This window comes from Populus trichocarpa, chromosome 6, assembly GCF_000002775.5.
Source record: "Populus trichocarpa isolate Nisqually-1 chromosome 6, P.trichocarpa_v4.1, whole genome shotgun sequence".
In the NCBI taxonomy this organism is placed as follows: domain Eukaryota; kingdom Viridiplantae; phylum Streptophyta; class Magnoliopsida; order Malpighiales; family Salicaceae; genus Populus; species Populus trichocarpa.
Window position 1 is genome coordinate 23,834,374 of NC_037290.2, and position 23,494 is coordinate 23,857,867.

Sequence of the window (23,494 nt, forward strand, 5' to 3'; positions counted from 1 at the left end):
GATTGGTTGGGATGGACTGCATTATTTATTTTTGTTTGTTTTCAAGGGATAATTGTCTCAAATAAATGTTTATTTTTAAGTTGGTGCTCAATTTTATGAGCATTTGTTTTTATAATATAATTAAATTAAAAAAAATTATATAAAAATTTTATTAAACCCAATAAAGTCCATGACTCGGGCTGCGGAGGGGCGAGGTCAATCATTATCTCAATATTTTTTTAAAAAAAATTATCATTTTGAAGTTTTTTTATAAGCTAAATAATGTTTTTATTGATCATCAAGGTTGCATTTGGACCTATAAAATTGATTGATTTAGGTCGAGCTAGCTCTCACACGACTTAATTAAAAACTTGAGTTAGACAAAGAATTGAGTTGGGAGGTTTCAAAATTAACTCACTTGGTCAGGTTTAATAACACCATTAAAAAATTCTTCATACTCTTAATATATTTTTTACATTTAAAAAAAAATATTAATCCAACATGTGGCAAAGCGCAAATCAATATACTAGTTCCAATAAAAGGGAAATTAGATAGAGACTGAGTGTATGGAGCAACATTATGAAAATGAACATAAATTTCTTGGCCCAAACTGCCTAGTTATATTATTATTTTTAATGCTTATAGTATCATTGAACCCAATTCTGTACATCAAGATTAAATTTCCATTATTGAATCTTAAATGCTCGTCTATATTAATACTGGTCAATTTATTAGTTTCCTTCACACATTCTTCTCTAGAATCGAATTATAGATGATAAAGTAACATCAAGGATAACCCTTCTAAACTAATCAAGATCCTATGCGTATGGGCTCAATACATGTCCTTTCACCTACTAAATTTTATCTTGTGGCCTGAACCCAACATTTAATTCATTGGAATTTTTGTCTAATTCAAACTCTTTATTCTGAATCATACTTTATCTACACATCTTTAGATTTGCAAGAATTTCTTATGGCCTATCACATTGATATTTTTTTTGAAAATATTTATGTAAAAGATACTTATATATATATATATATAAAGATAAAATAACTTTTAAACCCTTTCTCTCAGTCAAGAAGACAGACTAGCTAGGGGTAGAAATACACAGCTAGACGGAGTAAGAGGGGGGGGGGGGGGGGGGGGGGTTCATGATCATCATAAAATCTTTACATTCTTAATTACCATGAAGAATGGATATTAATTAATTCCATTATCCAACTTCCGAAGCCACAAATATTACTTGGACAAACAATGGTGTTGATCTATTCAAGAAGCAGCGTCTTGGCCTCCCATGATGGACCCTTTGTGGCAGACTGACAATGACATTACGAATTTTAGCAGTCCTTTTTCAACAATATTCTGTTAATGGTTTTTTTAATGATGTCTCCCTCTCGTCTCATTGTCAAGCTTCTATCAAATAATGGTCTCAGCTCTTAAGCCTGCCCTAAGACTGGTGAATATTATACAGTATCAGAGCGGCGAGGCAACCAAATGGCAAATTAATTTTATGTCTCTTGATTATAACTAGCTATCAAATGCTTTTGACTTTTGAATCCATTCAAATAAGTAGCAAAAAAACGTGTGTGGCAGTGGCTAATTGACTCTGTTAGAGACGACTTATAAGTCACTAGTCTAATGGTCCACTAACAAGAAAACCCTCTTGCCTGCCAGCAAAATGTCTCAAACAGCAGCAGCAGCAGCTTAAGAGCGTGGTACATTTCCCACTCCAACATCAACTAGCTTGCCCTATTTTTTTTTATTTTTTTTTTTCACGTGGGGTGTCCGGGCCAGTTTACGCGCACCACGACTATTCCCCACGGTCCACTGGACATCCTGGAAGCCCAGAAGCAGGCCCTATTTTAATGAGGCATGTAGAAGTGTGCATGGCGTGCTAGTAATATTGCACCCAAAGTAGCTGACCAAGGTTGAGAAAACTAGGAAATCACAGTAAATTAGTGAAGGAGCCATTATGAAAATTGTTGACGCTTCATCTTTTTTGGCATGCTTTTGCCACCCGGAGTTTCATGGGTGGGGGAGGTAAGCCTGCCAAATGTTGACATGTTGAACCCAATTCTTGTTCTTTTCAAGGGAATCAATGGGATTGTTCAATGAATTTATCGAACAAAATATCAAGTCATTCACTTCATAATTAGCATCACAACACCAAACATCTCTGGTGGCTTGCGGACCCCTACATCCCACTTGTTTAGATATGATAGAAAGCTGCACTGATAATTCCCAACTTCACTTTTGGGATGCTCTTTTGGCCCTTTTCAGCTTTCTCCTTTCATCCTTTCCCCCCCTTGATTGTTATTATCATTACAATTTCTCCTCCTAACCACCTACCTACCTATCTACTTGTAGGATTTGCAAGCTTAATTTCGTGGCCATGACAAGGACTTTCGAGTTCTTTTCTTTTTTTTAAGAAAAAGGAAGTAAGGTTAATGTGTCGCTTGTTCATTGAACCTGTAACATCAATGAACGTAACCCCGGTTATCTAGTACTAAGAAAGATTAACAATCTTTATTAAAGCAAGATTATGATGGTGATAATTAGAAGCATCTGGTTGCTTTTTCGTAGCCAAGCTCATGATGATCACTTGTTTTAATGAAAGTACTATAGTTTTCGTCATCTGGGTTCTGAAGAATGAACCACACCAATATCAGCACAACTGAAGGCTTTGTTTTCATAAATCCCTATCGTTTTCAAAGCAGGATATGATGGAGAGTAAACAGCTAAACATGGTCTAAAACTACAAGCAGAAGAAAGATGGATTTTGGTATGCAAGGTCAGATAGAGATCAGAAACTTTTCTTCATAATAAAATCCTAATATAGAGGAGAGTCTATTTCACTCTGGAATTTATAGCGCCTCACGTCTGTATATAAGTTGAAGCCACCATGAATTAATGAAGAAACGATCGAGTTGTACTACTGAATCTTATTAATTGAAGATCCAAATCTGCTAACCATTATCAAGATCTTCAAACCATCTAAAATTAATTACCAAACTCATATATAGAAGGAAGAAATGTCCCAACAAATAAGAAAATAAACATCCAACAACAAGAGAGAAAACCAAACAATCTAAATCTAGATAATCTAAATTTAAATCTACAATAACAAAAACTATAGATTTAGATTCATAAAGATCTAGATCATTTTTATTTATAATAGAAAACCAAACAGATATCTGAAAATATAATTCTTGATCTAAGATAAATGAAAAAGAATTATAAAATTAAAATATGCATTATATGGGTCTAGCACCCACTGTCAGATATATTTTACTCTGATAATTCAGAGATATTTTATCCTTAAAAATCAGAGATATTTGACTGATATATGAATCATTTTCCTTTCCATGAAAAAAGGAAAAAGAAACCAACATAACCTTTATTGGTCAAGTTCGATTTTTTCTCTGCTATAGGCTTTATTTTAAAAGATGATTATTTTTCCTTTCATATGATATTAACTTAATCATCGAAGAATCCCTAAACTTAAAGGAGATAACCTTCTATAGGTATTAAGTATAATTCATTAACCATTTCATCAAAAAAACTAAATCATATAGCCAAAACCAAAATATTAATAATCTTATCTCAAATCTTGGCTTGGCCTTCAAGCCTATGAGATAGAATTGGTTTCATCACATTTAATCCCCTCATATCACGGGTAATTTTTTCTAGGAAAATAAGAGAGTAAATACATCTTAATTAATAAGTTCAATAGATACATACTCCGTTTCTTTTTATTTATATTTATTTTTTATTGCTTAATTGGTTCCATGTTTATTTTCTTAGATGAAAAAATCCACTTGCATGTTTCAATGTGATTAAATTAGTTTATCACAAAATGGGTTATTTTATTTATAAGAACAATGATACAATTTCCTTTTATTAAACAATGATTTATTTTTCTTTCTTATTTTTGTAATATTTATTTTTTCTTTGTTATTTTATCGAAATCATAACCAAAAAGGATAAATTTTAATTTTTTCCCATGATTTGAATACTCTCTTTACATTTCTTTTAAATATTCATTTTGAGAGGGGGATTCTAGTCGGAAAACTTCGGTTGCTTAGATATTTGATAATATTTGCTGCTATCATAGTACTAGAACCACCAATATCATATAATTATCACCCACAACTATATATCATTATTTATCAATAAAATAACAATCATCATAAAGTTGATATTACTATAATCCTTATCATTATTAATTTTCAGCATCATATCAACTATCACATGTCATCGCAGCAACCACCGGCGTCATGCATGTTTTAATCATCACGATTAAATTATGTAATATCGCTACTTTTTATATTTTTTTTAATTGATAATACATTATTATATTTTACATTAAGTTTGTATAAAAAATCACCCTCCATGTCGAATAAATAAGTTTTAGAAAATATCGACAAATTCAGAGCAAAAGGAGATAATGTTCTGCAAGTTTGATTGAAATTCAAATAATATTCCAAATCCTATGCATGCGCATATTGAGCTATATGTTAATTTTCACTTTAAAATCAATGGAAGTAATTGATTGGTTAAATTTTAAGGATACAGGTATTTTAAAAAAATATAAATATTTAAATAGAAAAAACGAGAGGGTAAAGATACTTTAAATGTTTTTTTTTTTTTGAAAAAATCGATATATTAAACTTACTAACTAAAAGATAGCTAAAAACAAGAAGATGTGAGTGCTTTGCCGGTGAAGTTGCATTTTGGCTTGTTCTTTGTACAACGCTACGTTCTTTTGTCCCTTCTCCTTTCCCATTTTAAGTTTTGTTCTCTCTTGTGAGCTTCTTCACGTTTGTATTGTTATTGTATTGCTAACAACCTAACCACAAAGGATAGCTACTAGAATTTATTTGTTTTTGTATTTAAAAATATTTTAAAAAAAATTAATTTTTTTAATTTTAAATTTTAAATTTTAAATTAATATTTTTTAGTATTTTGAGATTGTTTTGATATGGTGGTGTCAGAAATAAATTTTAAAAAATAAAAAAGTATTATTTCAAAAACACTTTAAAAAACAATCGTTATTATAGATTAATTAATTTTTTTTTTGTTATATTGGCCTTATTATTGTTTATTTTTATGGTTGGAAAAAATGCTTTTCAAATTATGTTTTCATGAAAAATATTACATTAATATTTTTTAAGTGATTTTAAGTTATTTTAATGTATTAATGTTAAAAATAAAAAAAAGTTATTATGATATTTTTTTAATTAAAAAACACTTTTGAAACATTTGTACTGCATTGTATATAATTTTGATTAGAGATGATAATAATTAATCCACCTATGTATGATATCAATAATTAAATGAATAAATAAATAATGAGTCATCGTGTGAGAGTTTTTGTATGTCACTCAATTATAAAATATTTATGATTAATGTTGATTTACAATGAAATTAATTGTATTTTTGAGTTTGGAGAATCATAAAATCTCGATTTCCTCATCAAGCTTAATTTGCCATAAACAAGGTAGAGCGTAGATTGACTTGTAGCCTGTAGGGAAGAGTTTTGGCGGGCTCAAGAGGCATCGAGTCAAGGCCGGATATTTAGGCTTGGGTGGCATCGTTACGCTTGCTACCACTGATTCTGCAACTGCAATCATTCAATTAGTTGCTGGTGGGTGCTAGCTGCTGTTAATTTTTAGATTTACTTGTAAAGATTTGGTATTTTTGGAGAATTGGAAATTGAAATTGTTGCTGTTATCTACAATAATATAGAATTAAGTTTGATTTCCGAAAGAAATTAAGAATGAACAAAAACCCATCGGGCTTAATTTCCCTTGTTCTCACTTCAATTTTTTTTAGCCATAGATAATTGTTACCCGGCTTGACCTGACAAGACCTGATTGATCTATTCCTGGCTTGGGTCACGTGTAAAAAATCATTTCTAAGTTTGATTTTTTTCAAAAATAAATATTTAATTGACATGAGATTAATTCGTCCAACCCATAACCAGAATCTCGTGAGGCTCCCCCCAGATTGGTTTTAATGACTTGGATAAACATCGCCTAGATCATCCATTTTGACAATACATTAGTTTCTGCTAAGAGTACGAGAGCCTGGCCTTGGTACTCTCTGTCTTTGCAATGCAACTCTATACATACATCATGCACGGATAAAAGCCATGAGAAATTACTGGAATCATGAGTGGTGAGATTTTCAAATCCATAACATAGCTCACAAGTATATTAATCCAGCTTTATGCGTCTAGAAAAATTATTCCACAAAATGCTGGTTAGGATTACTGGTCTCTTATATTATTACTTCAGGCACTCTCGGCTAGTCCAGCTTGTTTTACCAGCTGAAATATTTCCAAACAGCACATTTTAGAAACAATTTAGGAACTATATTAGAAAGACATTAGAATTATTTTGTGCTGACACACAGACCTGAAAGTAAGTCTCTAGCTTCCTCCTCAAAGTGGCATGCTCTTGCTTGAGTAGCTGAAATGTCTTGATGCATCTGCAAAATCGACAAACCACTTGAACAAGACCAAAAAACTGGCAGCAACTTGAAAAATAAAGAGCAAAGGATATTAGTTACCCTTCGATGTTTCCTGCATAACAATATTCCCTGAACTTTGAGCATTCCTTCATCACCTTCTTAGCTCCAATGCTGCAAATCATTAATAATTTTCCACAGATAAACTCAGATCAAGAAAAATGCAAAACGACCATCTCCTTTTCTACAACAGTTAATTGATTACCTTGAGCTGCTACCCTTGAACTGATGCATGTAGTCATCCAGCTTACCAAAATCAATATTAGGCTTATTGATCCTGCAAAACAGTAAAACGGCAAAAGAATCGCTCTTACAACTGTTATTGCTGCGGTGATGTGGATTGAAATGTTGATTATATATTGTATACTTACATCGCCTGCTCAATGTTCTGAATCAATCTAACTGAATCACTGTAAAACAGTCTCACAACTTCCTCGACAAAATTTGGGTTTGCTTCATCTTGCAAATGCTCGAGCTGAATGAATTGGTCGTCAAGGTATCCCTGCAATCATCGATTATAAAGTTTAACTTTTCTATTAGTTTAAAGCGTGACTTTTTCTCTTCGGGCAATTACGTGTGTTTTTCTATCTTTTTTCTGGTCAAAATTCAGAGCTTCATAGTTTAACCTCTCTTTGCTTAATAGTTGCAAACCGGGTCAATCTATGCCCTGTTTGTTTGCTGGAAAATAATTTTTTTTTAAATGATTTCTTTGAAAAATAAATTCCTGAAAAGTGAATTATTTTTCGATGTTTGGTAGTATTATGGAAAATAAGTTAGAAAATATTTTCCAGCATTTCACTATGTCATGGAAAATGAGCTGTAAAATATATTGTTAATATTTTTTTTCAAGTTTATTAAAATAATAAGGAACAAATCTTACAAAATAAAAGGTTGAATGAGAATAAATTTGAAAAAAAAATCTAATTTCATAAATTATCTCAAATAAAATAAATAACAATCAAAATAATAGAGATCAAATATAACATATAAAAAAGTTGAAAGATGATGAAATTAAAAAAAAATATAATTTTATAAATTATTTCAAATAAAATAAATAAGAATCAAAAGAATAAGGATCAAATCTGATAGATAAAAAAATTCAATTAAGAAAATGATAAGATAAAAGCAAATAACAATCATAAAAATGAGAACCAAAGTTGGTATAAAAATCAAATTAAATCAAATTCTAAAGGATAAAATTGAAAAAAAATAATTCAAAACAAAATATATAGTAATCAAAAGATTGAGGACCAAATTTGATATATATAATCAACAAATAACATGACATTTCTATATTTTTCACAACTTCTGGAAAGTGTTTTCCGCCCAAGATAAAGGAAAACACTTTCCTAGAAACCAGACTAAATTTTTCTTTGACTGAAAAGTATTTTTCATTGACTAACTTTTCTAATGACAAATAAACGCAAAAAAGTTTGAAAAATAATTTTTAGAAAACTACTTTTCATAAAATAAACGGGGTCCTACTTTGAATTACCAAGCATGGCTTTAAGCTAAGGTTAATTGGACCAAGCATAGTTGAAAGGAGAACAAACCCGAAATTTTTTGTTTCTTTTTTTTATTATTCATTTTCTTGATTTAAACCTAGATATATAATATGAGAATTTTTCTTTACTTTCTTTATTAATATAAATAGGTATACCTATTTGAAACCGTTTTAACTCTTATCTTACCCATCAACTTATTTAAATTATTTTAATATTTTAATGATAAAAATATTTTGAATTTATTTATAAAAAGATATAATCAAAAATATATAAGAATGAAAATGTAAAATAACCGTTATACAAAAAATGAGATACATATAATTAACTAGTTTGTATGCATGAGATCAAAAAAAATTGAAGACATAAATAGGGTTAAGCTTGGCGCCGGCCAGAAAACTTGACAATTAAGGTACAAAACAAATTTATTATAAAATAATTAAAAAAGTATAGAAATTTATTAGTATAGCAGTATAATATATATAACAATAAATAAATAACATATCTAAATATTAAATGAAATACAAAAGTTTGGAGTTGGTTAACCACTCATCTAATTAACTAAAAACAGTAACAGGTAAATCTAATTAATTAAAAGTAGTTTATGTCTTTTTCAAAATATTTGGATCTATAAAAAGCGCATTTAAAAGATTGGCTAAAATGGTATTCGCAAATAGGGTTGTAGAACAAAAGTAAAAGGAAATAGAGATTTGGCATTAAATTATAGGTATAAGATTGATAGAGAATTGGCGGCTCGGTCTAAGATTTAGATAGTGAGTCGGGAGTTCATCTGGATTAATCCAACTATTAATCTTTTAAATAAAAAAAATCCAAATCAACATTGTTTTGATAAGAAAAAGTTCTTTATTGACTGGCTAAACCAGAATAAATTTATAACTGGCAGGCTACCAAGTTAAAACCTATTAGGTTAAGCGAGGTCTTATAGCAAATCATCAAACTGTACATAGTTTTTTTCCTCTTAAAAAAAAGGAAACAATCCAAATAAGAATGACGAGTTCATGCATTGCAAAGAGGGTGTAGAGAACCTGATCAAACAGGGACCTCCTCGTGGAGGCGACCTGGTGTTGCAATTGTTTTCTGTCCATCTGTGTAGACTTGATGACAAAAACAGTGGTGGGGAAAGAATATTAATGTCTCTAGCTAGCTACCAGTAGGGTCTCTGTGTATCTTTTCACACGATTCTGCATTTCTACTCAGAAGGCAAGAGGAGAGCTATTTATATAGTTCGTCCAGTTACAACATGATTGGTGAATAGGTTGAAAATATCAGAGCACACGCGTCATGCTTTCTTCTTGGATAGAGTGTATCCATGGTGGTCACAAATCTGTTCGCATGATAATTAGTCCACGTACGTATGCTTTTGTTTTCTCCTTTCCCTTTTGTTGTCTTGTGCATTGGATCATCGTTCCCTCTCTATCCACTATCCATGCTTGGATTCGATCGGGGCTTGTTTGATAAAAGGAAAACGGAAATTGTTGGATGTGATAGGTCTGTCACTTCAATAATAATAAAACAAAAGGGATGTAGAGTTATTTCTTAAAAACAATACATGGAATAACAAAATAATAGTTTGCTAAACGCTAATTAACTACTTCTGCAATCACACTCTGTTTTTGCTGTTTTCGTTTTTTTTTTTATTTTGAAATAATAAATAAATACTAATAAATTTAAAAATAACAAGTTTTTCTCTTAAATATTTTCTTAAAAAACTAGATTCACTGTAGAAGTTAAGTTCTATATCTGAATCCTACATTTTTATTATAGAAAACAAGTATCAACCGGAGGAGTTTGTTTTTGTTGTTGAATATGTTTTTCAAATTGGTTTTTGTTTTAAAAAAAATTAAATTCATATTTGTTTTTAGATGTTTTTCTATTGTTTTGATATAAAAATAAAAAAAATATTATTTTAATGTATTTTTAATTAAAAAACACTTTTAAAAAGCACCTTGTACCGTTTTACCAAGCACACACTTTATCCGATCAAAAAGTGCAAATCATTACTCTAGCCGCATGAATGCAAGTTTATGCAATTGTAAAAAAAAAATGTTATATCATATAAGAATTATATCAATCTAAAGATTTAAGTTGTTAGGTGAGTTCTCAAGATATAATTTATATTTAATTTATATTATTCTTTAACACATCTTCTCAATTAAAAGTTCAGCATTATCTTATATTTAATTTTATTAAAATAAAATGAGAGTGATGAGATTTGAATTTATGATTATTTGGTTAATAAAATTTTAATATAATATCAAATAATTATTTTAATTTAAAAATTTAAATCATTAAATGATGCTTTCATGTATAATTTATATTATTTTCCCATGATGACGGACATTTTAAGCAAAATATTGAATCGATCATGCTTGTTCATTTATCGAGGTCAAGTAGCTCGGTTGATTTAAAGATTCCATTGTCAATAGCACGAATGCAATTGATTGTGCCCTGTCCAGGCAGGCACCAACAAGCACGTGGAAAGTAAACGGTTTTCCTGAGACGGCACATTCACATCAACTTGAGCACCCAGACATTCGTTCAGTGGTGATGATACTAAGATTCCAGTCCCTGATGTTCACCGGAATACGAGTAGGGTTTTTTTTTTTTTTAACGGCAAAAAAAATACAACATGATTAGTGCAAATCTCAGAATCAAGAATAGCTAGCTAGCAATATGCCTTTTCTACCCGAACAAAAAAGCATCATAGTATAAGTTAAAAGTTTTGATTTAATTTTATAATAATGTTTTTTATTTAAATTAAAAATCATTTCTAATCGAACATATTTTTAATTCGTGCCAAAAATAACTTTAGGTTGATCTTAAACTTATTTTTAAACCTAAACTTAACTAACGTAATCTTTTTTTTTTCTCATGATACTAAAACTAGGGTTAGTCATTAATTAGTGCAAAATCTTTCGTTCTTTAAATTCTCTAAAACAACCGAACTTGTGTATTATTTCTTGTAATACATAGAGAGCGACGGGGTTCCACAAATTGTTGAATATCTTCAGAGCTGATTAGGCTGCTCTCAAAGAATGAATCACACGTGAATTAGTTTTGTACTAGTTTTTATGAATTTGATGTTATTTATATTTAATAAAATAAATTTAAGATGAACAAAATAATTTAAAGAATTAAAAAAAGAGTTTTGAATTAAATTAAAATAAAAAATTAATATAAACTAAAAAATACATACAAAAAAGGAAGGATATTAACTAAAAATATTCGTTAAAAAAATAAAAGAATAGGCACTACTGAACCTAGCAGGCCAGGCATGCTTGGACCTGAAAATCCAGGCTCACACACCTAGTCTTATGTTATTTTCAACAATAATGGGCGGTTGTCCGCATGTTTTTATTTTCAAAACAAAAAAATATTAATAATACATATGACGCGTCATCTGCATCCCAGATTTCAACCACTTGGGGGTGGTCAGAAAAATCAGGCTGAAGTTTTTTTGAGTTCAAAACTCCATTTCTTAACATATTTTGACATAAAAACACTAAGAAACATCCTAAAAATCTCAATAAACTAATTTATCAATTTAAAACACTTATAAATTGGTTTAAAAAATATATAACTTTAGCCTGATCTGCTTTTTCATGCAAGATGAAAGAGAAAAATCATCACCATATATCTAACTGCTCTCTTTGAATGGAATTTTTGGATACAAAGCTTGACCATTTAATTGTCAGAATCGTGACAATTGCCAAATGTTTTTGTTTTATATCATTTTTTGATGAGTTTTTTTTTCTCTCATATCCAAAAATTAAAAAAATAAATCAAATAAATTTTATAATCAAAATAAAAATTATTGTGAATTTAGAATTGACTATATCTTTTTTTTGTGTTTTGCATGTCACTACTTTGTATTTTAATTTGGTATGGTCTTCATAATTTTAAACCACTTTTATCTAAATAGACTATAAAAGAATTAAATTAAATAAAATAAAATAAACTAGTTCAGTGTAGCGCGATATCAAATTCCAGGTCTTTTAATTGTTTTTAAAATTACAATTACAATTATAATATACATAGATAAACCGAAGAAAGAGAGAGTTTAATTATATCCCTTTGCCCGCCTCGTAAAGGAGGTTTTGCGACACTCACCGATCGATCCCTCGCTGATATCTCTCTCAGCCGTGGTCACATCTCCTCCTTTTAACCACCCAAGGAGAGGGGCTGAATAGGTGGATTCGTTTCGCATTTCCATTGGAAAGGATCAATATTCTCTCTCTCGCTTCCATCACTGTCTTCCCCTGCTGATAAGAATCAAGCACCATAAATCCATCCTACGTCAAATATGAGGCTTGGCGTCTAGTATTAAAGATGCATGTGCCTCCAAGAAAGAATACTCCAACAGTTTATTTTCTTGCAAGTAGATTTATAAACTAGTAGAATTGAGTGTGCCCATGAAACAATATGATTTTTAATAGTCTTTTTTGTTTGACAAATGACACGTTAGTGAGGAAGAGTTTTTTTTAGTGATTGGATGGTTTTGGCATTTTAATAAATTGTTTGATTTCTTGAACAATTTTGTTTTTGTTTTTGATAGAAATTTCTATCAGTATCTACACTAATAGTTTGTCGATAAATATATTATTAACAAGTTCATTAATAGGAAAACCGTATTTCCATCGGTAAATTTAGCTTATCACCGATAGAAAAATCATATGTAATGTCATCGGTGTTTTTATTTGTCCGTCTGTATATCTATCAGTAAATATAACATATCACCGTCATAATATCATCTGTAATTCTATCAGTGAGTTAATAATAGCAGTGACATTTACAATAATGTTTTTTCAACTCTCTCTTTAGAATATACCGACGGAGTTGTTCCGTCGATAACTCCATCAGTAATATTTTTAAAAAATATTTTTAAAAAAAATATATTGAACGGAAGTAGAAAAATAATTAAAATATATTTATTATAAATTTAAATATTTATATATTCAAATACAATAAATCTAAAATAAAAACGGCGCTAAAGAAAGAGGATAAGGAGTAGAGAAAAAAGTAATTAATATCTAAGCCAATTTTGTATTTAGACAACGAATAACTTTTATAATTAATAATTCGCATGTGCAACTGTCAATGATTGTTAGTTTTATGGTTAATCTTTATTTTTTGTGAATTTGTAGATGTATTTTGTATAATTAATTCAGTAAAAAACATGTACAATTGGTCTTGACCTTTTTACCTTTTATTATCATGCCGGCCATCATTCAGTATTAGTTAAATACATATTAATATGTAGGGGACAATCTCTTTTTCTCCTTTCTCTTTAAATTATATTTTTTGTATATAAATCAACAATTTTATTTGTTTTCAAACAAAATAAGATATATCTTTCACAATTCAGACACGAATGGACGAGTTTCAACACACAGCACTATAAAACCAAAAATAGATTCTCTTTTTCAGTAACCAATAATTGTGGGAATGGTGGACTCTCCAAAAGGTAACATGAATTCTGGTTGAAGCATCGATTCTGCCCGTCTCTGAAAGAATATCGTTGCCAAAGTATGAGAGTTGCAATCTACGAGTGCTGCTGCTTTTAGGAATGGCAAACTTCCCCCAAAACTCTATCCATTGAGCTGGATCAGATTTTATTTTATATATATATAATATTTTCCTGGTAATAAACCTGGAAAACGGAACTGGTGATGAAGACTCGTCAATCATTTTTTACGAGGGTTTGGTTTGGAGGTGGTTTTGGTTTTTTTTATGAGACTCATATAAAAAGCATGTATTTTTAGCTTTTTGAAGTGTGATTTATGCTTTAAAAAGATTGTATCTTAAAAAAAAATCATTACACCTCCAAGTCAAACACGACTATATTATAATTAACAATAAATTTATAATCCCTACGATCGAAAAAGCATCCACGTAATTGTGCAACCAATGAAATGATTGAGCATAAATCAGATATGCATATCCTGATACAGTGATACATACAAATAAAATAACTCAAACAATCCTCCAAAATACACCTTAAAAACATCTCTAGGGCTCATGCGAATACAGGGTTAAGGAGAATGTAGCCTGAGCCCAACACTCACGGAGTATAGGCTAAGACATGGTAGCTAAAATACTAGTAGAAAATTGATAAATACAAATAAAAATATTAATAAAATATTTTAATCAGTAAATTGCAGTGAATTTTACTGATAGAATATTCTTTCATTATCTTCATAGGTAAACACCGACAAAAATATTCTCTCTGTATATACCAAGAGGATTACAGTGAGAAAAGAAAAAATTCAAAAAAAAAAAACTGAAAAATACGATGATATGTCATTTATATAAATAGCATTGTCGACGATATTAATCCGTTAGTAAATTTGTTTGTAAATGCATCAATAATATTTAAGAGAGCATTGGAACTGTAAATTACCAATAGATACACCAGCGGAATAAGTCCGTCAATATATTCCAGAGAGTATTGGAATTGTTCCCTTCTTTATGAGAGTTTTAGAATTATTCACTTCTCAATTGCAGTGTTTATATTATCAATTACATACGGGTTCACCAACGGATTAAATTCATCAGTATTTTCTCGAGAGCTCTAGAACTGTTCACTTCTTAATTACATTGTTAATTATTGTTCTTTATAGACAAAATCTTCGACGGACTGAAAAGTCATCGGTAATATTTTGGGGGTTTCTAAAAAAATTTTATTAAATTAAAAATTTAAATTAAATATTACAAACAGAACTTCCGATGGATTAAAAAGTCGTTGATTATATTTGGAGGGTTTTTGAAAATTTCCAATTAAATTGAAATTTTAAATTAAATATTACACGCGAAATCACCAACAGAATGGTTAAAAATATTAATATTTAATTACCTATCGATAAAAAAGCTCAAGTAAAGACCAAAATCGCTAATTTCATAACAGACTCACCTCTTCTTTTTAATCTTCTCTCTTCATCTTCTTCTTCTCTCTTTCTCTTCTTTCAAAAACATCAACGTCCCTCTCTTTCGTTCTCTTCTCTCCTCAACTCATTCTCTTCTCTTCTCTTCTCCTCAACGCGCAGATATATCTTCTTCTCTTTTCTTCTTTTCTCTTCTCAGTTTTGTTTTTGTTAATTAACATACTTTATGAATTTATTTATTTTTTTTCTCTTCTCAGCTTCACTCGTAATAAAATTAAGGTAAGATTTTTTTCTCTCTTTTTTGTGTTTTTTTGCATTATATTTGTTTTTTTAATAATTTTTTTAATTTTTCTGTTCTTAATAATTATATGGATGTTGTTGTAGGAAATATTTTCATATGAGAACAATTTTGTTGAATTTTAGTTGGATTCTTTTTTCAATTTTGTTGTTCAATTTCAAATAAATATATAGGATTGATTTTAATTATTATTAGTCAATTTTGTTGTTCAATTTCAATTAAATGAATTTATTTGTTGCAAATTTATTTGAGTTGATTTTCTTCTTCTTTTTTTTACAAACAACTCAATTCCTAAGTATTATTGAGTGTTGATTTATATTAATTTATTTTATTTTAATTATTTTCTACTTCTATTCAATAGATTTTTTAAAATATATATATTTTTGAAAAATAATTAATAACGGTTTACCGATGGACTAAGTCCGTCGGATTATTCTAGAGAGTTGGAAAACAATTACTGCAAATGTCATTGTTTAATCACTGATAGAATTGCATATGGTGTTTCTATCGGTGATATGTCAAATTCTCTGAGGAAAATATCGACGGAATAAAGCGGGTAATTTTTTTAGTGCGCCTTTTCCGTTAGTAAATCCATTTATAATTATATTACCGACAAACCACAAATTACTGACGAGAGTTTTTTCAATGGCTTGTTTTTGTTCGTGAGCCCATCGATAAAATATGTATTGACAAACTTTGAGTATAAATACCGACAGAAAATTATATCGGTAAATCTAAAAATTCTGGTTGTGGAGCCCAACTCCCTAGGAGGCATGAGCTTTAGCAAGAAGCTTGAGCCCATGCTTGGCATGCTAGGTGTCCGCCCATTTTGGGCGCACACCTTGTTGGGTGTGCTGCTCAACACCCTCATGGGCTCGAGTTTCTACATCCGAGCCCAACGTGCTTGGATCCAGGCGACGCGCCTAGATCTATTTTTCACTTCTAATGAGTTTGAGCACCTTGTCAGAGCCTAACACTCGTCAGAAAATTTTTTCAGGAACCTATGTTAGTCACTCAGTATTTTATACCGATTCAATACGTGTTATTTTTAGTATAATACAACTCAAGATATCATAAATGTGAAATTACATTTTAGCCCCTCATCTCCACAAAAATATAAGACTCGTAAGCTATAAATATATCATGAATCCTTCAAACAAAATGTTCATAATCTCTTCATTCTTAACACTTTCAGGATATATATTTTCAGAGCTTATCTTTTTAAAATATCATTGCACTTTCTCTCTCTACAAAGCTATTAACTTTACCATCGAAGAGTCCCCATGCCCATCAAATAGAATCTTTTACAGATACCTACTACTAACCACCTTGGCTTGTTAGGTACCACCTGCTACTATCACAGCTACCAGACACTACCTACCTACTACTACAACTATCAGTCACCTTGGTTTACCAGATATCACCTGCTTCTATCAACCACCCAGGCTTTCTATATCAAGTCATCATATATCTTGACTACAAAGAATGGATCAAATTGCTTTAACTAAAATATTAACCAATTATTGAACACATAATCTTTATTTCTAAGCATCTTGTAATTTGGAACTTATTAAATTCGAATAATGTCGTTCACATGTGATTCAATCTATTCACAAATTATTCTATGACGAATAGGCATGCATGGCCATCATCAGATGCACAAATGCATATTCCGAACTTATAGAGGCAGAACCAACCAGCACCATGGTGCACACATTTTTAAATGATATTTTCTTGTTGGATGCATGAGAACAAATATCGATAAGCAATTATGAAATTTTAGCAAATTCGAGAGATAAATTAAGGCCATGATCAGTGACGAGAATGTGTAACATTTATTTACGACTAATCAAGAAAAGATTATGAACATTAATTTTTCGACTAAGTAATTTCGAAAACCCCGTTTTGAGATCCTATATTTGCATTAAATCGGTAAATTAAACCTATTTTTAGAATATTTTTAAAGTAATTTTTTGTATTTTAAAATAAAAAAGACAGAAAATATATTTTTTCTATCCTAACTATTTTGATCCTATAATAATAACCTTACTCCATCTTACGAGGGCTGTGTGCTTTTCTCTGGGTATTAAGATGATGTTTGGTAATGTGGTTGCGGGTGAGGTTCACTCGCAACCACATATTTGAGTGTTTGGTAACAGAGAAAAAAGTGATTTTCATTGGTGGGGCCCACCAATTTTAACTGTTGCACCACAGGTTTGGAGAAGCAGCATTTGCTGCTTCTCGTTGTGATTTCCTCTTAACAGTGGAGTCATGCTCCACTGTTGCACTGTTCACGTGAACAGTTGTTGTTTTTTTTTTTTTTGAAAAACCAGTGCAGTTAATTTATTTCACTCGCACTGTTCACGTGAACATGAACTTCTAATTTTTTTTTTGTTTTTTAAGAAAATTAGTTTAAGATGAATTAAATTTACTCGTACTGTAATCTCAATTTTATTCCTGATAATATGTTACCTAATTTTATTGCACGCTCAAAAAATCATGAAAACTGTACTTCTTGTCGAATAAATTTTGGACGTAATGAAATTGTAAATTTTTTTTAAAAAAATTGAGTTTTACTTGAAAAACTAGTATTTAATATTATTTAATAACACTATATAAATTAGAAGGATATCGCATGATGACGTAGCATTTGTGAAATTTGATCGCAATTCCAATTATGTTCTTGCCGGGTCCGACCCAGTTAAAAAAAATTCAGTTTTTATTTTTATTTTTATTTTAATTGTGTTTTATTCATTAAATTAGAAGGATATCGCTTGATGACGTAACAAAAAATTTCAGTTTTTGTTGTTGCGTGCTTAAGAAACCATGAAAAATATGGTCATTGTTGGATAGATTTCGTATGTGATGACATTGCATGTAGTTTAATGGAATAATAAATAAATTTTGATATCAATATTATTTATTTCATGATGTAATAATAGTAATTAAATCTACAATATTTAAATTAAAAATATTTTTAATTATTTTATAACCTCAATTTGAAAAGCATTTTTTTAACCAAACACAATAAACTACTTTTTCTTCAACCTCAATTTCAACCACAGTTTTAACCAAACACCTATTTTTTCAAACCAATCTCAACTAAAAGTATTTTTTATAAAACAATTTTTTTCAAAACACAACCACAACAGCAACCGCAATACCAAACACACTCTAAGAGTTGGCGGGGCGATAACTCGGAGGCACACGAATAACAATGCTTGGGCCAAAATGGTTGCTATCGGCCCGGCATTTAAACACAATTAGAGTCCAGACAAAATGATGACATGGCAAAGCCGATTGTGCTTAGAAAGACAGAGAGGCACATTCTTCTGGAACTTGCCTGTTGCAATTTGTAATGGCGGGTACATAATAAACGACCAAAAAATAATAAAAATTAAAATCGTATTGCTTCTTTCTCGCACAAAACACCACTAACAGAAAACAGTAGCAAGAAAAAAAAACAGGGAGACATCGAGAGAACGGAAATGGACGACGTTAGAATTTTAGAGGCAGAGAGGCGCCGGATTCAAGAGCTTGAATTCGAAGAATTACAGGTCGAGGAAGAAGTCGATGGTCGTGATTCCACGTAATCCATCACCTTAGCTCTTTACTGGAATACTTTTATTTCGCTGTTTATATCAGTAGCAATCATACATTTTAGCAGTTGAACAGAAACATCTTTTTTTGTAAATCAATCCGTTCGCGTTCTATAATTTGGGGATTAGGGTTTCTTTTTAGTTAAATATTGTTAATTAAAACGAATAATTGTGTTTTCGTTACCTAGTTAATAATAATAATAATTTAATGATTAATTTGGATGTTTGATTTTTGTAATAGTGAAATTGAACATTGTTTTTGTTTTGATTGCTTCTACCACTTCATGTAGTGGTGCTGGTTCATCTGATGATTTCACCTTCAACCCTTGTTTGGCTTCACTGCATACTTATCTTGGCGGTTGGCGCTGGCGTCTCGAAACATTTTGTTGTTCCTATTTTGGTTTTTGTTTTCAGTGTACTTTATTCGAACTTGGGAATTACCATATTGCTTGTGTGTGGCAGAGGTTGAAGACACTCATCATAGACTGGCTTTTTTGGATGGAGGTGCCGTTTTGAACCTTCCATTGTTCTATCTTGAAGGTACTTGTTATGTCCTATGTCTGCCTCGCTTGCTGTTTGTGAATGTGTTTTAAGGAAAAAATGGTGGTCGGTTATACCAAGCAAGTTCCTTAGTTATATCGTTGTTCTGGTCTGAGTAAGCATATTCATCATGCTGCATGCTCAAACAGTTAGTCAGTGTGTAGTTAATGCTACATTTTAAATTTCCCAAAGAGACGTGAAAAGAAGCTTTGAAGTCATTTCTACTGAGTAGCCTATAGACTTGCAAGTTTTGAGGCCTGATGACCTTATCAGATAGCTAGGAACAGTGATGTTTTGTGTGTGTTTAAAAAACAATGCTGCTTGATATTTGTTAGGAGTTGTTCTTTTCCCAGAGGCTACACTTCCTTTGAGAGTTGTTCAACCCAATTTCATTTCTGCTGTTGAGAGGGCATTGGTTCAAGTAGATAATCCTTTTATTGTAGGTGTGGTAAGTGAACATTTTCTAGACGCTTTTCCTTTGCCTTTTCTGTTTATGGGATGTCTTTCTCTAAATCTTTTCTTAGAAAACATTCAAAACTTGGCTCAGGTTCGTGCATACAGGGGTTCTGATTCGGATAACAGACAATTAAGGTTTGCAACTGTTGGGACAACTGCAGAGGTACGATTACTGTATGATATCAGCCATATTTTATTTTTCTTTCTAACAATGGAGGAGGATGTAAAGTTTATTTCTGTATGGTTGTATATGTTTGTCCCAATTATGTGGTGTTGCTGAAATTTATTTGAAATTTTGATGTTTTTCATAGCAATTCTGTAGTTAAAGGCATCAAGTTGTTTGTAACTGTACCTTGTTATACATTTTCAAGCAACACTGCTGATTAGGGACAGGGGTTTGATGTGAGAAGGGAGATGGTACTCACTGCATATTTGATCTGTTATTAACTATTAAAATTGGTAAACTGCCTTTCTTATTTTTTATGTCGGTTGTGTGGATTGACATATGTAACTTGGTACATATAACCTTACAGATTCGACAATACCGGCGATTAGAGGATGGATCACTGAATGTAGTTACTCGTGGCCAGCAGCGGTTTCATCTAAAACATCGTTGGATTGATGTGGAAGGAATGGTGAGAGCAAATTTATGTTACAGCATTATTCCCTCTTCTTTTGGTACTTCTGTAATTGACAGCTGAGTTGATTTGGAATTTTCATCTGCTTAGCCCTGTGGAGAGGTTCAAATCATCCAGGAAGATATTCCGTTAAGGACACCCAAGGATGCTTTTGGAAAATTGGCACCATTAAGTAATCTACGCAGTCATAGGCTCTCACGTGTGCTGCCTTCACTTGGATATGGGCATAGCGACAATGATTCAGAGGCAAATTCGGATGACAGCTTCGAGAATGCGCTCTCATCAGCAGGCATGAGAACTCACCAGTCTGCACTCGATTCCTGTTATGGTTATGATGTGATGGATGAATCAACTAGCAGCGATGATGACAAGTTCTTGAGTCAGACAGAAATGAGATCTACAAGATCTCACCTAAATGAGTCAAAAGGGCCATTGTACTCGGACACTGGAAAAAATGCTGATAATACTACCTTAGAGATTGGGAATAGTTCTGATTTGGCAAAGAAAGGGGAAGGGTCAAAGAGGTGTTGGAAAAATACTGACTTAAACCACTTTCACAGGGTTCCAAGAGCCTTCTGGCCCCACTGGGTATACCGTATGTATGACTCCTATTGTCTTGCTGAAAGAGCAGCAGGTAATTGGTTGCGAACTTGCATTTTAAGCTCTGCACAAGCTTACTTGCACATACATCTTAGTTTGCAGTTTTTAGTAGTTGTCGTCATCATTTAGCTTTGCCAAGCAAAAGTTAGAAAATAATGTGAAAGTTGTCAAATTTATAACTAATTTTGTTCTCAAATTCTGCATTTATGGAAATTGCTAGGCTTCATGGTAAGATTCTTGGAATTATGTTACATGTGGTTTGAATGGAGATGTGATTAAGATCTTTTAAAGAGAATTCAGGAAAGGTTTGGATCTGGATAATTTATTTTGTCAGAAAAGAAGGAAAAATTTACTTTTGGTTTTACATTCTTAATTTCTAGTATTATAGGTTATATTTTCCACTAAAAAGGAAGAAAGGAAAGAAAGAACATAATCGATAGCCTTGCTTGAAACATTTTGCAGATATGTGGAAACAGATAGTTGGGGCACCAAGCATGGATGGTCTTGTGAGAAAGCCTGACCTTTTGTCATTTTATATTGCCAGTAAAATTCCTGTTTCTGAAGAGACCAGGCAGGAGCTTCTGGAGATTGATGGCATTTCATATAGACTGCGCCGGGAAATTGGTTTACTTGAAAGTTTTGACCTTGTTCAATGTAAAACTTGTAAGGTAATATGTGGTATTGAATCCTCAAATTCCTCACTGTGGGTATACGTGTGACATACGTCTCTTACCTGCTGCCTATGAACACATTTTGACACCAGCATGTATTTTTTTTCTCAGAAACGTTTTGGTTAGCTATGACCCTAAGACATAACGAACTCTGACCTGCTAAAATAAGCTAAAGCATGTTGTTCTGTTCACACCCAGATATTAATTTTTTCTTTCTTCCCTTCTGTCCATCCAGACTGTAATCGCTCAGCGGAGTGATATGTTGGTGATGTCTACTGAAGGTCCTCTTGGTGCTTATGTCAATTCACATGGTTATGTGCATGAGATAATGACACTCCAGAAAGCTAATGGGTTAGCACTCATAGGGCGAGCCACTGTGGAATACAGCTGGTTTCCTGGGTATGGACTCAGATTCTATCCCTGACATTTTAATTCTCTTAAATAAGCCGTCTTGTTATTTTCTTTCAATTGTCTGATGACCTTTATACTATAAATAACACTTGTGTCCTTGGAGCCTCCAGTCTTTAGTTACCTGGATAGGGGATCAGTGTAATTGAAGTAAAATGACGATACTTTCATACCTGCATGTATTACGTATAATGATCTGGCTAGCAGTCAGCCAGACAAGTTCCTTAGTACTAGGCTGCTGTTTCTGCGAATTACGATTTAAATTATGCATGGCATGTACTGTTGTCAATTCGAGGAAGAGGTCATGATTATTTGAATGGGTGGATAATATGCCAAATATTGCAGGTATGCTTGGACAATCGCAGAATGTGCCTCCTGTGAAACCCAGATGGGGTGGCTTTTTACTGCCACGAAGAAGAAGTTGAAGCCTCAATCGTTTTGGGGAATACGGAGTTCCCAGGTTGCTGATGATACACGGTAGGACCAGATTTTGAACCGCTGTCTTAGATTTCTGTTCATAAGCATGTAATGAGCTTTCTATGTATATAGGATTAGTGCCTTTCCTCAAAAGCGTATTTCACCATTCATTTTACTTGGTGATAACAGAGTAACCTTATAGACCGGCCAGCAATAAAAGCATCTGATCTGGAAGAATAAAGCATGTGCCAAGTGATAATTGGCTTTGATCTTCAATCAAGATGGCTTTTCACATAAGCTTCATCCACTTGGCCCTTCACTTTTCCTTCTTGATTTTTAATTTTGTTTTTATTTCAAAACTAAATCCTCTTTAAATTAATCGTTACAATGATATTTTAAAATACATGTAATTATGCCATGCTTTTTAAATATTATTTGAGTTTTTTATGGTAATTTTTTCAATTACTTTTAGAATATAATTATGTGTAATATGCAAACAATTTTTTTATTAAAAAAAAACATTGCATATCAATATTTAATGAGAATAAAATATATTTTGTTATTTCTTATCATTGATTTTTTTATATGTTTTTCATGAATTAATTTTTTTTATATAGACACGTGAGAATATAAAGAGATGATATTTTGTTTTTTGTTTGAAACATGAAAAGTTTTTATTTTATAAACATGTAACTAATAAAAAAAATATTTTTTCACCAAAATAAAATAAATAGATGAATAAGAAAAAGGAATCTTTTTCCTCCCGAATTTAAATAATTAAAATCCTTATAAATATTTATTTTAATTATTTTGATATTTTATTTAAAACACCTCAATGTTAATTAAAAAAAAACATGTTTGTCAAAAAATAAATGCATAAATAAGAAGGGGGATTTTTATTAGAGAAATGCATCTTCTAAATACTTAAATCCCTTGAAATTTTATAAATATT

The 23,494-nt window shown here is 31.3% G+C and overlaps 2 protein-coding genes across 4 annotated transcripts; one reads left to right on the plus strand and one right to left on the minus strand.

Annotated features, from left to right (window-relative positions):
- Nucleotides 1–6,124: 6,124 nt before the first annotated feature.
- On the minus strand, nucleotides 6,125–9,209 carry LOC7462290 (histidine-containing phosphotransfer protein 4). Of its 2 annotated transcripts, XM_002309497.4 has the most exons (6): nucleotides 9,060–9,203; nucleotides 6,883–7,013; nucleotides 6,717–6,788; nucleotides 6,554–6,625; nucleotides 6,400–6,472; nucleotides 6,125–6,311 (listed from the first exon to the last, which is right to left on the minus strand). In XM_002309497.4, exons 1-6 carry the CDS (start codon nucleotides 9,117–9,119, stop codon nucleotides 6,276–6,278), a joined length of 444 nt encoding a protein of 147 aa, XP_002309533.1. In that variant the 5' UTR covers nucleotides 9,120–9,203; the 3' UTR covers nucleotides 6,125–6,275. The 2 variants fall into 2 exon arrangements, with proteins under 2 accessions (XP_002309533.1, XP_052310049.1); XM_052454089.1 differs by lacking the exon at nucleotides 6,125–6,311 and having other exon boundaries at nucleotides 6,320–6,472; nucleotides 9,060–9,209.
- A 9,314-nt stretch (nucleotides 9,210–18,523) lies between these two features.
- LOC7462291 (uncharacterized) lies at nucleotides 18,524–22,839 on the plus strand. Of its 2 annotated transcripts, XM_024602773.2 has the most exons (11): nucleotides 18,524–18,802; nucleotides 19,103–19,170; nucleotides 19,275–19,352; nucleotides 19,688–19,800; nucleotides 19,900–19,971; nucleotides 20,342–20,443; nucleotides 20,537–21,080; nucleotides 21,509–21,714; nucleotides 21,953–22,116; nucleotides 22,471–22,602; nucleotides 22,732–22,839. In XM_024602773.2, exons 1-11 carry the CDS (start codon nucleotides 18,702–18,704, stop codon nucleotides 22,742–22,744), a joined length of 1,593 nt encoding a protein of 530 aa, XP_024458541.1. In that variant the 5' UTR covers nucleotides 18,524–18,701; the 3' UTR covers nucleotides 22,745–22,839. The 2 variants fall into 2 exon arrangements, with proteins under 2 accessions (XP_024458541.1, XP_024458542.1); XM_024602774.1 differs by lacking the exon at nucleotides 19,103–19,170.
- Nucleotides 22,840–23,494: the final 655 nt, after the last annotated feature.